This window comes from Aquila chrysaetos, chromosome 10 (assembly GCF_900496995.4).
Source record: "Aquila chrysaetos chrysaetos chromosome 10, bAquChr1.4, whole genome shotgun sequence".
Lineage (NCBI taxonomy): Eukaryota > Metazoa > Chordata > Aves > Accipitriformes > Accipitridae > Aquila > Aquila chrysaetos.
The window spans coordinates 24,074,969-24,090,674 of record NC_044013.1 but is presented as its reverse complement, the minus strand read 5'-3'; the positions used below and the strand labels follow the sequence as shown (position 1 = coordinate 24,090,674).

The following is a 15,706-nucleotide window of genomic DNA, read 5'->3' as shown; positions in this document are numbered from 1 at the left end:
CAGCCTGTGAGATTAGCATCTAACCTTTAGGAATGCAGGATCACGTTCAAAGAGCTGGTTCCACTATGACATTTCCTCCTAACCTGACTGACTGGGATGAATTCCTGAATTGGCACCAATGCCCACGTTTATTCTGCCGAAGTGTTACTGGTACAAGGATGTTCATACTCAGAATCTCTCTTGTATTCTCTGCTTCCTCATAAATGCAATCCTTTGATAAACTTCAATTCCTAATGTGGTGGTGCAGTTCTGGAGGTGATTTTTTAAGCAATCTGAACCACTCTTCTCTCTCTCATTCTCCCCTGTGACACCTAGGTCCACTGCCTTCAGATAAGCAGGAGTTGCTGAATCACTAGGGAGGAAACCATCTTACAGAAAAAACAAACCCCACCACATCAGCACCCTCGTGGTGAGCAACAAATCACCTGGAGCCACTTACCTCATCCACCCGGGCTTGTGTCTGCTGCAGCCGTTTGTTGCTTGACACATTGGTAGCAGGAGGTAGCCCTGCAGCCCCAGCACTGGTGGGACCTTGGGTAGGAGCTGGAGCAGACCTAGATCAAAACCAGAGAACATAAAAAGTGACTGAAACCATCTTCGCTTGCTCACTACCCCTTTTCTGGAGCAAGTCAAAAGTACCTATCTCTTAAAAGGAGTTTTCCATTGTCTCACAGCCCACATTTTCCATTCCTGGATTACAACCCTAGTGTCCCATTCCCTCCCATGCTGTAATTAGTTTTCACACTCTTTCTTGATAGGACCATAGCAAACTCTTCCCCTCCCTTTCTGTCTTTTTAAACAGCAAACAATTCAGATTATCTATCCTAAGTTAGGCCAATGGCCAAACTGATCACAGGCCTGACTAGCAGGGCAGAGCTTACGTCCCACTAAGGAAACAGACTCCACTCCGGGTATTTTGTGTTGATGCCAAAGGAGCCAGGGCTGCGACCCTGCCTTCCTCCTCAGTGTGCTGAGTGACATTCTCCCCTGCTCCTCGGTGTTTGGCTGGAAGCTAACCAAGTAAAGATAAACAAAAGGAGAGGAGAAAGAAATGGAGGAGGAAGTGGGGGTAAGAATTGCACATAGCATGGGGTTAGTCATCTCAGGCATTCAGCAATGTTTAACCACCCCAACGGTGGTCACCAAATGTCCCACCAGAGCAGCTGGCCAGGCTGGAACATCTGCCACAGACCCTGAATGAATATTTGCAGCAATGCTGTGAACAGAGCCCTGATCTCCTGCGCATCAGCTCTTTTCTTAAGCATCAGCACTGGCTTTCCCCAGCTTGCTGTAAGACAAAACAAAAGTCCCTTAAAATCCAACATGAGATCCATCTGTCTCAGTCCACGAGCTTGTGCAGAAAAGTTACCCTGCCAGCTTGAACAAAGTCCCTCAACCTTAGCCAGTCGTTCTTCACACCCACACTTTAACCTGTGAAACCTTACCTTTCCTTTCAAGGGACCCCTGTCACTTCTTCCTGCAGTGAAATAAAGCCCTTCCTGAAGCTGCAGAGGAAATCCCTAAGCATATGAACTGAAAAATACCACAAATCCCACTCATGCATTGCCAATGCCTTCCCACAGGGACAGAATGAGAGAACACAGTGTTTTTCTGTGAATCATTCCCTTTTACATCCTGAGGTCTCATTAATGCTGCTGGAATTATAGCCTCATTAATACAATGTCAACGCGCCTAGGGCCACTAAAGTTAGTTTCCCAAAGGCACCTTAAGCTGCAAAATTCAGTTTGACAGTATTGCCTGTGGGCTGAGATCCCTACAGATAACGCTGACTCTCACAGAGTCCCAGTGATGGAGCAGCTGTTTGCAGAACCACAGCACTGCTGTATCTTACACTTCTTGGTTTTTAACTGTGGGTGAGAACGTCATTATCAAGCTTTAGTTGAAAGAAAAGAACTTGAGCCACAGACAAATTGGTCATCCTTTGAGGACCTCACAGCCACTATTAAAAACATAAAAGACCAGATGCTGCTGCCACCTGCAACGGAATTACTCCATTGAAGGGCCATAGGCCAGGATCCCAACAGGGTTTATTCTGAGTTTATGCTGTTGTCACAAAGGATCAAAATCTGACTATAATGTATATCAGACTCAACACAAAACAAGATCTCCCTGGACCATTAACAACTTCAAAGCGAGTTCCTTATACAACAACAAGAGCTAAAATTGAAATTGTAAAATTTCTTTGCAGTCAAGTAAACAGGCTTTTTTCCAATCAACACAAGCAGAATTTTTTCGATGGAAACATGGTGACACACTGTTCCCTACTGCAAACCTTAACAGAGCTGCCCTCTTGAGCTATGTACTGTTAGCAACCCAGAGCTACAGAAACGAAGTGTGTAAGAAGTGTTTTTCCTGGCTATGTATTTTTGCTAGTAAGCATAGCTTAAAAGTACAGTGGTGGACTTGGTCAAAGCTACGTGATAACTCACAAGTTCAGTGCTCTGCCATATACCTTTTCTGCCCAGTAATTTTCATCTTTTTTGCACGTCTCAAGCTGTCCTTAAAATGATTTGGCGTACAGTAGACACTTCCCAATTTGCTCTCTTCCAGCATCCTTGCTGCCGTCTAATTTGGTTTCAACTGTATTTCCTGGGGCTTCTCTGCTTCCTGTGTAAGGGAGGAATGGCTGGGAAGAACGGGTATTTTTACAGCTGCCCTGACCATCCAGCAGGAGTTACTGTAACTACCAAAGAGAGATGGCAATCTTTATGCTAAGGTACAGCAAGCTTGTAATTAACATACCTACCTTAATTAATTACATAAAATCTAATACAAGAGCAACCAGAGCTGGGTGCTGCCTGCAGTGCAGAGCTACTGTGTCCAAACCTTTTGTCTCTGGAGCCGTGCTCTCCTTACACAGCAACAGCAGCTGCCTCACTCACGGCCTCGCGGGTCAGAGCCCTGCGCTGCCGCCAGCAGCAGAGCGCTCACCAGAAGAGGTGCAGCACCTGCTACAGAAGGCACAGCACAGGTTCCTACACAGGCTCTACGAAGTCAGTCCTTAAGCACGCGGCTTTAAGGCCACCAGCAGCTCCTGCAGGTTAACAAGGCACGAGCCCTCTCTTGTCATTAGGCAGCATGTAATATCCAAAATAGACAAAACAAGCACAAAGATACCTGCATCACCTCTCCTCCTCCTGGCCTCCCAAGGTAGTTCAGAACAGGACAGAGGTGTCTCCATGCTCCTGGCTCAACCCTACCAGTGTCTGAGCTCTGCAGAAAGCATCCTGGCCAGGCAGCAGCAGAAGGCAGTACCTCTGTGAGCTAATGTGGCTCCAGTCCCATGAGGCGTCCGTTAAGAGTTTGTCTTTGAACCTAAGTTTTCTAGTAAAGAAGGGGATTGAAGGCCTACACCACTGGAAAGCACCAATATTCTCTGTGATATTTTAGTGCAAAAATGCTAGAATGAAAGTCCAACCTGCATTTACATAATTACTCTATTATTGCCTCTGTACTGTATCATACCAGCTTATAATTTCTCAGAAGCATTATCCTAAGAAATTTATGCAAAACATTAGCACTATGTTACAGAGGCTTTCTTTTGAAATATATAGAGCATCACACCCTTAAAGTCCAATTTCCCATGGCCTGGCATGATTTTTGGGAGCTACAAAAGAACGCAAAATCCATACGAAAGCTCTGTCATTGGGCCCCTAGCCATCAGACTTGTGTACTATTTTCTTTTTTTAGGAAAAGGAAAAAGTTACCCTTGATGCTGAGAATCTTCACTCCCAAGAACAGGTCAAATTAATTTTGAAGGGGGAACAAAGCTCTGTTACTGTTGGTGAAAAAAAGGTATAAATCCCTAGCAAATATTCTTAAACGGCAACCACTTTGCACAGAGCACTGGGGTACATTCTGGGAGAGTGACAAGTACACTTACTTCAGGACAACTGTACCACATGCTTAGACCCTTGGTACCTTGGTCATGCTTTATATTACAGTAGTTTCATCCTCGCTCCCCACCATGCCAGATGCAGTTAGCACGTGAGCAATCTGACTGACTGAAAGCAGGTGCTGGATCTGTGTATGCATGCAGCCACCTAGGAAGAAACATTTGGGGACTCTCCCAGTGATTTAGTGAAATGCTCAGCTGATTCAGGCATCCCCAGTTCTTCCGGTTACTTGCTGGGCCTGAAACTGGTAGGTCAAAATCATGACAGAGAGATTTCTCATCTCACCTCAATATTTTGGAAGCAATTTACTACTTAGCTCTAATGGTTAAAGGGAGCTGCAACTCTAATTAAGAGAGAATTGGAGATATCCAGTGTTACTGTTTTCCATTTCAGCACATGAAAGAACATTAAAGATGACTGTGTACCTAACGTTTTGGGAAGCTGCCTGACACATACTTCCATTTTTGTTCACACGTGTGAGCTACGTAGGAGAAATTTCTTTGTGTTAGTCAGGTTAGGGAAGGGAGATGCACAATGCGAATACCAGGAGGATGCCAGGCCACCACTGTGACTTTGTTACAGTTTACATTAGGACCTCAATAGCTGCTTTCAGCAACTTGTTTTAACCATCCAAAGTGCTTTTTAAAGCCTCCAGCTATAGGACCTAATCCCTTCAAAGTCTTTATCCTAACAACACTGCAATAAGCTAAGGAAAAGCTATTATCCCTGCATATGGCTGGGAAACAGGTACAGGGAGATTAAGCGACTTGCTCAGTGGCACAGAAAGCCTGTGGCAAAGCAGCGCAGGCCTCTTCCGTGCCATCCTTCTGCTCCCCTCTTCTTCAGCTACTGCCTCCAAATGAAAGCTCACAACCCATTTCTAATAGCAGGAGTTATTTTCTACCCCTCAGACTTAAATAGTGAGAAACACACAGTTAAAGGTTACAGCACGAGGAAAGTGTGAATTACATCAGACAGCTTTAGCTGGTATCAGCTGGCAAAGCTCAGGAGAGGGGGCAGTGAAAGTGCATCAATGCAGCAGATTTGACTAATGATCCCTATAAAAACTGAAATGAAGGAGGCAATTTTCTATGAATCCCAGTTTCCTCTTTCCTCAAACCCTTTCCCTGTTGTTCAAATAAAACACAAAATTGCACTGCCTCTCTTCCTCTTTATAGTTTTACTGTCCAGTTACCATATTTATGTAGTAAATATTTACTGTTGTAACCAAACTTAGGTATATTTAAGGCACTGTTCTTCCATTTGGACCCCTTCAAAAGGCATCTACCCATTTGGGCTTCACTGCTTAAGTGGGGTTTGACAGTCTGTGGTTCCAAAGCCATTTAAAAACGAAACAAAACAAAACACAAAACTCACCTTTATTTAATTGTAAAATAAATCAGAACACTTCCATATCTCTGTACTCTTGAGATTTAACTCTAAAACAATTATTAAAATTAGCTACAAATGCAAATTCATACACTATTTTATTGACTATGGATGTCAGTGAAGATCCTGGACCTAACAGTAACTGTAGAAACAAACCACTCTCACATTGTCCCTGGTGCTGAGAGTGTTCATCTGTGAATTTAGATGCATCTGAAAGCTTTGAGGCAGGGAGGATGTCTAAGGAAATAAAGGAGCTCTATAGCCCTGGGGGTTTGCTGTTAGTTTTGAACTTGATTTGTTTATTCCTATGCAGTAATAGCTAAAACAATTTTTCCACTGCTAATTTGCAAAGGGGTCTTTTACTGATAATACTTAAAGTCTTCTGCTGTCTAGAGGGATTTGCTAGTTCCCAGTTTTCTGTTAATCGGATACTACTACATAGGATTTTATTTCTGCAGTAGGTCAGTTTAGCTAACACTGGCACAAAAGCTTTCTTAACAATCAGTTTGGCTACATGCAGTTTGACACAGTCCTAACAAAATCCAGTCTAACCAAAGAGGGCAGACTAAAATTTGGTGCTATCCTATTTACATGCCATCTCTCAAAGAAATTGGTACCTTGGATATCTAAACTCCTTAAAGTTCTGAGCCTTCCAGATTTGTGTGCTTAACTGTACAAACTTAACAATAGTACAGGCCTAACACAGCTCTGTGTGGACAATTATGTTTCTGTTTGGGAATATATAGATGTGTGTGTCTAGAAATCAAGAGACATTAACTATTCACCCCAACACCTCCTATCCAAATTTTTGCTTTTCCCATAGTGAAATGGGATAGTGTCAAATGGCAGGTCCTGTTACTCTTTCAAAACCACACACTAATTCTGTCAGGAGAGGTTCAGAGAAAAGACGACTTACTTCTAATGCCCCCGTAAAATTAAGTGTCCTTCAGAATTAGCTTCTCAGCCTTCTTACAAGTAGATAATGATGTTCTCTGCCTGTAAGGTGAGAGGACTCTTCAAAAGAAAACCCTGGCTAGAGAGCATGACCTACCCAGTTCCAAGATACATGCACGCAGTAAGGTAATTTTCAATTCAGTTGCCCACTAATAGTATGTATTCCAGATTTCTAGCTGATCTTCCCCTCTCCAGTTATTAACTAGCCTATTTTAATGGGCTAAGTTTATCCTTGTTTTCATCCTACTAATATCCCTTTCAGAGGGGAAAAAAAAAAAAAAGCTGCTCTATGGGAGTAAAGAAAGTAATGGTATTATAAAACTGGTTAGGGTGAAAAGATAATAAGGATATTGACAGGGGAGTATCACTGCTGGGCTAGTAGACATTTGCATACTTGGGGGTGGAGGGATTTTCAGACTATGGAAAGATGTTTTCAGTCCCCTGAGATTTCACAGAGGGAGCAGAATTAACTCCCAACAAGAGCAAAACAGGCTTCCTTCACTACCAGGGAACCATCACTGCTTTAACAGAGAAGCTGTTCTTAACTGTGCTTTCCAGTGTTCCATCTGAGCCCTTCAGTATTCAGTAAAAATGTGACTATTGCCAATTAAATGGCTACAGACTTTAACTTAGACTCATTCCATTCTATGACTACCAATTTTAAAACAATTTCTCATGCTATTTGTAATAATTGGGTAGTAAAGAGTAATAGTGAATTGGTGGTAGAAAAAAACCAAACACCTATAAAAGGAATTAGCATTTGAGTTGTCTTAATTTTGTGAAGAAGTTATGCTTTGAACACATTTCTGTTCCCAAATGTGATTTTCATGTACTACCAGTAATATTCTACAAGGACTCTCCCTTATTACAAAATATTTACCCTGATCATCAGCCAAAGAATAATACCCTACATTTAATGTCCTGGGAACACATTAATTAAATATTCCCACCAGTTTATTATGACTGCATTGACCATCTGGTGTGCTAAATATGCACTCAGAGGAAAAATAGAGGAACTTTAAGACATCATCTTTAATTTGATGATCATTTGTTATGCCAGTAATGACTGACTAATTTATCTTCTCCAGTATCTTCTATTCAAGCCAAATGAGTATTACTTACAAGGCCCAAAGCACCTGAATTCTAAATCAAGCCAATTAGTTCAGCCAAATTATTTTTGTGACAAACATAAGAATTTGCCAGAAAGAGTTGCATTATTTCCATAATTTCTCTAATTTGTAGTCTTCACAACAACCAGTTGCGGTGACTCAGGCGGGGTTTCTGTTAGTCAGAAAAGTAACACAAGGCAAGACTCCTTTTCTGAAATATCAGCACTACAGATTTTTTTAGATCCTTCTTGCCCCTTGCTGTCACCTTTGCAAAGGCTGTGGCTTAAGATAAAGTCAACACAATGCAGGGATATTGATTCATGTGTTGTGTTAACCACTGACCACGCTTTGCAGAGTAGTCGATGGATTTGCCTAAAGGATGATTAAGGGTTAGATGACTCAGGGCGTTAGTGTACGCATTTTATGTTCACAAATTAAAAACTCAGAACTACACTATAGAAGCCAACCGCCTAACATATGCTAGTGTTAAGTGATCACCTCTCCAAAAAAGTACCTGCACATACAAACTAATTCTACCATGTCATGCCAGTTGACCAGCCTCATCTTCACATTTAACTAGACAAAATCAAGGTTTAACAAAAATGTATGGAACTAATGAAGCAGACAACCAAGTAGACAGTGACCATTATAACCTGTGACCTATCTGATCCACTTAAAAGAGCTCAGTCTGCTACTTAAAATGCGGTTAAGAATTGTGTTGACCCAGACTAGACTACCCAAATCTGGGCTCTAACACACTGTGATACAGGTTTTAATTTTTACACCACAGCACTTGCTTCTCCAAAAGCAGTGGCAGTGGTGAGGGTTCCCCATCTCCTCCCAGAGAGGCAGAGCAGCAAATCAGGTCTCTGGGAATACCTGCAAGAGAGAAGGAAGAGCCCCATATTACTGCGCACCCAATGGAGCTGGTTAGCTTGTGGGGCAGCCCCACTGCACCCTTGCGGCACGCGGGACCTCTGCTCGCCTACTGTCCGTAAGGCACACTGGAGCAGGGAATCTCCACTGCCCTGCTCAGATCAGCAGGGGACTTTGCCCCAACAGACCTCTGCATTAGACTAGCTACACGTCTGGGTAATCTCTGATCAAATTACGTATCTTTTTTTCACAGCTACAAGGACTGCAAATCTATACACTTAAATACAGAGAACTGAAATAACTAAACGACTCTAAAGTAAATAATCTCCTTTTGAGGTCACTTCCTCAGACTGACCAGTGACTTTAGCCAATTTTAGTCCCATATTGTTTTGGTTTTTTTCTTAGAAAAGGGTTAATTCTCATTAATTGCTGATTTGAAACTGACCGTAATCTTCATACTAAATGACGTTTATTTTAATTAGAGAATGAAAGCAAATACAGGTGTAAGCAATTATAAAAAACATTCTCTTAATATTTATATTGACATTAACATTCTATTGTGAAAAAAGAGAAATGTAATTTATTGTTTTCTAAATTTTGTTTGTTTAAATTCTTAATTTGCATCAGGCTGCTTTTGGATAGAAATTACAGTTTAGTAAAAACATGTGGAAAATCCATCATGTGAAATATTCATGATAGTTAATAACTAAAAAATATCTTCAGTGCAATGTCTACACAGAAAAAATACCAAAACACTGTATTGCACTAAAAGGAAATTTTTAAAAGGAAGTATTATCTCTAGTTCCTAGGTAGGATTGACTGTACCTTCTATTACTTCTTAAAAGATTTCAGAATTAGCAGGTTTCAGGTTCTTAAAGTAATTTCTTGTCATTAACTGAAAGAATACAAGCTCTTATTTATTTATTTATTTATTTATTTACTTTCCTCAATCTGTTAACCTTGAGTGTCTGTGTTATGATGTGGGCTAAGGGCAATAAAACTGGCACAAAGATCAGTTCTGTAATCTGATTTTGTCACAAGACGGTTACTATTTAAAATTAGTTGAATATACATCAAATGTAGCACCCAGCCTGGGTTGCCAATTTCAAATAGATTGAAAGGTGTAGGTAAATGAACATACCATCATGAAAAAGACTAGAATTTTGTTGAAAAAAAAAACCCCTCATCCTCCATCAGACCCGTATGTTTTTATCTTAATCTAGCCCATTTGAGTTGATGTGGTCTTAAACTCCATCCCTGAGAGCTCTTGACTTTGCAAGGTGCATTGGTAGCAGCCTTTCTCCAGTTACTACAGCTCTGTGTTGCACGCTGAAGTTACCTTACACACCTGGAAGAATAACGCAAAGACTGATCATCACAGGAAGAGTTGCACTTTTCTCCCTAGAAAACTTTATTAAAGGAATTTTAGTTTATAAATAGGAGAGTGCTTTTACTGGGCATAAAAACAAACAACAAAAACCCACAAACAAAAACAGATTCAACAGAGAAATCAAATCCTCGATAACAAAAAGCCTTTCTTTTTCTTGTGCTAAGTTACTGATCTGAAATTAGGGAAAGAGAAAACTGATTGCAAACTGAAGCAACACTGGATTAAAGCAGAAAATTGCCAAAGCATACCAGGCTGGGGGAGAGAGGAAGCCTAACAGAACAAAGCTTCACTCAGTGTCTTAGTGAGATATGTCTGAAACAACTCAAGAATAAAGCAATAAATACACTGAAAATGCAGTCAGTATCATTGCTGTCATTTTCCTCTCCATATTGGAAGAAAAAGGAGAAACACAAGCTGTCTTGGAAACTATAGGGGAAAAATATAAATACCAAATACGTTGCTAGAGAAATGTTTCCAAAATTCAGGACTCTTAAGTCAGAGTACATTGGAACAAGCCAATGATGTTAAACATCCTGGTCCGCCAGATATTCCAGATTCACAAATCTCTATTTTCAACCTCCAGAGCAATCACTAAGGACACAGTTTACTGGAAATGGTCAGCTTTAAGCAAAGTCCCAACTCCTATTTCTGAACAGGAGCCGATGTACTTGAAGTTCATGCTAACGTGGTACGTTATGGATAGACTTCACCTATGTTTCTTGTGCAGAGGAGTAAGAGCATCCACTATTTCTAACTTTCTGTGTAGGCTTCCAGTATCATGGGCTATATCCAAAGGAGTAAACAGGCAGCAGCTGGGCAGGGAGTGGGAGGGAAGGATCAGAGTAGAGTTTGACTCAGCCATCCCCTACTCACTGACTCACATACTGGTGCAGACAAAACTGCTGTCATTTGTTGCTGGTTGCAGTCAGTTAAAAGTTCAGTAAGATACAGAGGAGCAAGGAAGACTCTCAAAGGAAAGGTAAGATTGATATACTTTCCCTGCTTTTAAGTAATATTTTTTGGATCAAGGATGTTTTCTGTGCCTGTCTTTTGAGAGACACAAATTAAAACCTAGGAGGCTTGGGGGCTTTCCATTTGCCTGTAAATTACTTCCCAGCATTCTTATTGCACTTTAGAAGGAAATCAACTATTAACATGCCTTTTTTTTTTTTTTTTGATAATGAAAAAAGCCCCAGCAACAACAAAACAGTTGAAAGAAAATCACATTTCCAACAGCAGTGAAATGTTCTTGTAGCCTTGCTATGTACGTCTATTCAGTGGCAGTTTCATCACAACTGAACTTTATAGGGTAATTACCATCCTTACTTATATTAAAGCTTAATTATCAGGAGGCTTATTAAGCTTAAATCTTTTCTAACTACTTGGCCAAGAGAACTACCGTGAACATTTTATCCCACCTATTCATTACTTAAACAGCAGTCACACAGTATGTGCAAATGTTAAGAGGGAATAGCAGAAGTATCTGTACAGAAAGCCAAACTTTCATCCTTATTTCCCACAAAATGTCATGTTCAGTTCTTGAAAAGCTTCCATGAAACGTAGCTACCATTTGCAAGTGACCATGTCCTTATCACAGGTGCTCCACCTTCCCACGGTGTTATGATTCATATGCAATGTATTTTCTCCCCAGTTTCAACATCCATCAATTACTGAAACTAGATTCCATTTAACCAATCAAATATACCAAAGCAATAAAAGAAAACTTCTCATTTCAAACTCTCATTGAATGAAAAAAAAACAAAACCCCAGAACATCTTGAATACAGCAAAACCAGACTTTTAAAGAACTTTTAAGGAAGATCTTTAAGACTACTTTGCCAAATAAATCATCTGGCAAATGAATATGAATTCATTAAATACTGCCTAACAGAAAATTATATAAACCATACTGAAACATGTTTTAAGCACTTTAAACATGTAAAATAAGATTTGTCTGTATCATCATAGCTATCTCTCCTAAATTCTTTGGACTTCCCATCCTCATGAGATCACTGAGAGCCTTGTAGTTTCCCCTTAGACTATGCTCCCATCTTTATCTTACCATCTGTCTTTCTCTCAAAACTCTGATTTTTTATTTTTTTTAATGACCACCTTTGCTTTACACAAAGACCCATGTTCAAATCACATTTCCAGAACGCCTAGTATGATTTCAGAAGCTTACAGACACACTCTGTGGATCAATGCTGAGGCTGAGATACAGCACCTGATTTTCTAATTTAGTTGAGGTATTTAAATCAATGTTGTGCACACCTGTACATTTGCAAATTGCTACAGTCCAGAAACTGAACTTCAATTTTGCTTTTTTTTCCCTAAATAAATCCATAAACTTCTACTAATTCAGTAAAGACCGGTTTATCTTGGTTCTATCTTTTAGTTGTTACACACAAGAGACTGCCTTTTGCTATTTGTTAAAATGCTTAGACACTTTGCTGAAAATCTGTTGTGAGTTGCATTATTATAAGTGGTCCTTGGGGTTCTCTAGATAAATGGAAACACTCTCCTCCATGTCTGCTGAGTGAGTATTGCTATTTTGCTTAGCATTCATCTGAAACTTGGAAGTTAATTATTTTTACAATACTTCAAAAGTAATCACTTGTTCCTCATGTCCTTTTTTGAAAATAAAAAAGTAATTAGGACTGAGGAGAAATGTTTGAGATTTAAACCTGTTATGCTTTAAAAGTCAAAGACTTAATCAAAATTTGAACTGTCCATATGTTATTCAAGCGAGAAGAAAAAACTGGCGAGAATCATATTTGGGACAAAGCAATCCATTTACAATCAACCGTAAAGTCCTGTTTATATTAACAAAGAAAAAGTCAGATCACTGAAGCATTCCCATAGCTAACATTTCTTGCCCTCAAAGCTACTCTTCAAGCTCTCTCAGTCTTTCCATCTGTGTTACATCCCTTGAAGGGCAAAGTATTACCTCCTGCTATTGTGATTGGGATACAGATACATACTTTAGTTTAGAAACAAATGTTATTCATGCAGTTTGTTTCCATAAAAAAGCTAAATAACTTTCTACAGCTATCCCAACTAAATATTGGGAATTAAATCCACCTGTCCACAACAAATTCAGCCCACCTACAGCAAGATTCAATGCATTGAGCTATTATTTTTTTTTTTAATTCCTCTTTGGCTCCTGTATACATTTTCATTTGAGTCGTCGTGCTGGTGCCAGTGCTGTAATGCAGGCCTCACGCAACAGGTTTCAGATGTACAGTTCTTCAAACACTATTGGGAACCATGATGCCACACCAAACAGAGGAAGAAACGTGCAGGGCTGTAACCAGTTCCCTGGGTAACCAAGAGCAACTATTAAAAGAGAAAGTGGTACCACGGTGGTAAATAAATAAATGCATACAATAAGGGCCCACAAGCATGACTAATTTTCCTAGATACTGCAGAGAATAGAGAGGGGCAGAGCATGTAAATTTATGCACCTTGTATCTGTGAGGAAACAAAAAAATTCCTCACCAGTTAGAAGGTCAAATAATACCCTCATTCACAAGTTCCTTTTAGGCAGCCAGGAACATTGCCTCCCTGTCCTTTCCCTCTTACCTCACCACTACTTTCCCAACTCTCTTTCACGTTACAAACAGCTACTAAGCAACAGGAGGTTTGCAGAGAATGAGTCATCCTCATGTGGCTGATAGGCTGAGTGCAGGATGGAGATTAGTGACCTGACAACGCACAGTCCCAGAATCATTGTGCTTCCAGATAACCAAGACGGTCACTGAATGCAGCAAAACTTAATAAATGATAAGTGCTTCAAAAGGATACAATTATAAGTCATGCCTTATAATTCTCACAGATAGATGTGTTAGCCTAGAAAGAAGACTGCTCTATGTTAGATGCACAGTTGACACATGGCATTAAGCATACCATACCTATAAGGTATTCCCTTAAAGTTAACTAGCCAGTAATAAAATTAGATTTTATTTAAATGCCAATATGAAATCTTTAGGCTTTGGACGGATAGTAAAAATTTGTGGAACTAAGAAAAAGGGAAGTGGGGCATAACCATGCAAGGTCACTCAGTTCCCAATGTAAGCAACAGATTTTGATATAACTGGGAGTGTTTCTGGCAGAAGACATCCTTTTGACTGAGGTTTTACCTTTTTTTTTTTCCCTCCCCTAACAGAATAATGGAAAATAGAAAATTTATCTGGAAAAGGCCTCAGGAGTTCATCTTGACCATTCCCTTATCTCCAGGCAGCACTGACTTCTACTTCAGATTTGAAACAGGCTTGTCTGCCTCAGCCTTGTCTGTTTTTTCCCCCAACGATATTTGTATCAGACATTTTGATGGTTCATTTAGCACTTTTAACTCAAGCAAAGCTCCTAGGGCACCAGACAAAGCCATTAATCCTTGCAAGTATGCTTTGCAATACTTAATCTTAGGGCCTCTAAGCGAGGGCTGGCCAAAGCGTTATCTGTAGCATAGGTCCAATTCAATCATTAATCAGCTGAGGGACTAGAATATCTAGACAAAAAAAGAGTTGTGAGCTGTGAACATGAAGAATCTTGGTGCCTGCATGAAAAACTTAACAGCAAGCTCTTTATTTTATCCATGAAGTCCTAGAGTGGCTGAACATCTACAGAGCAATTCAGTACAGGAAATTAACGGAAGTCACTTTCCTTGCTAAGTTTGGTGGAAATCTCACTGACTCTGGATGAAGTGTCTATGAAATCTTTTGCAAAGCACATTTTAACCTGTGAAGGGACCTGTTCAAATCCAAGCAGAGTTCTCTCATTACCTGTTCTCTTTAAAACCAGGTTGATTCAGTTTCCTAGTCTTAAATAGAATTGGCTAACTTCCTAAAAAACTGTAATAATATACTCGAAAAAACATTAAAATTTGCAGTACCGGCTGTCTGTGAATATTTAAATGAGTGAGTTAACCAAGACAAGTATTATCAGAAAGATAAACTACAATGTTATTGGGAAAACAGATTTTGAAGCCTGATTCCAGTGTTCAAATTGAGGAGGAAATTACAGAATTAATCCAGCCAAAATGAATAGACCACATTTCAGTTATTTCCACCAGATTTCAAGTAAAAATTACTAACAGCTTGTGAGTAATCCACTAAATAACAGTTCTCAGAGATTACTTTCAAATGATTTTTCAAAAAAATTGTTAGATGCTCAGATTTCTCATAGGCAATTACAATTTGAAAAGTCAAAGAAACAATAAGCTGTGAAGCACTGATTCACTTCAAAATCATAAAAGTTACTAGTGCAAGATTTTGTTATGCAGGTGTGATGGGTTGACCCTGGCTGGTTGCCAGGTGCCCACCAAAGCCGTTCTATCACTCCCCCTCCTCAGCTGGACAGGGGAGAGAAAATATAACAAAGAGCTTGTGGGTCGAGATAAGGACAGGAGAGATATCACTCATCACTTACCGTCACGGGCAAAACAGACTCAACTTGGGGAAATTAACTCACTTTATTACAAATCAACCAGAGTAGGGTAATGAGAAATAAAACCCAATCTCAGAACACCTTCCCTCCACCCCTCCCTTCTTCCCGGGCACAACTTCACTCCCGGCTTCTCTACCAACCCCCCCAGCGGCACAGGGGGACGGGGATGGGGTTTACGGTCAGTTCATCACACGTTGTTTTCTGCCGCTTCATCCTCCTCAGGGGGAGGACTCATCACACTCTTCCCTGCTCCAGCGTGGGGTCCCACCCACGGGAGACAGTCCTCCACGAACTTCTCCAACGTGGGCCCTTCCCACGGGCTGCAGTTCTTCACGAACTGCTCCAGCATGGGTCCCTTCCATGGCGTGCAGTCCTTCAGGAGCACACTGCTCCAGCGTGGGTCCCCCACGGGGTCACAAGTCCTGCCAGAAAACCTGCTCCGTGGGCTCCTCTCTCCACAGATCCGCAGGTCCTGCCAGGAACCTGCTCCAGCGCAGGGTTCCCACAGGGTCACAGCCTCCTTCGGGAAACCCACCTGCTCCGGCGTGGGGTCCTCCCCGGGCTGCAGGTGGATATCTGCTCCACCGTGGACCTCCCTGGGCTGCAGGGGGACAGCCTGCCTCACCA

At 40.8% G+C, this 15,706-nt stretch overlaps 1 protein-coding gene across 1 annotated transcript in view; it reads right to left on the bottom strand.

Moving 5' to 3' along the window:
* Positions 1-15,706, bottom strand: part of LOC115347521 (vesicle-associated membrane protein 2-like) — a 53,582-nt gene that overhangs the window by 16,705 nt on the left and 21,171 nt on the right. Inside the window, exons 2-3 of the mRNA XM_030029006.2 lie at positions 2,474-2,628; positions 440-554 (exon numbers count right to left, since the gene is read on the bottom strand). Of these exons, the coding sequence (XP_029884866.1) occupies positions 440-554; positions 2,474-2,574 (216 nt within the window). The 5' untranslated portion in view covers positions 2,575-2,628. The remainder of the gene's footprint in view (positions 1-439; positions 555-2,473; positions 2,629-15,706) is intronic.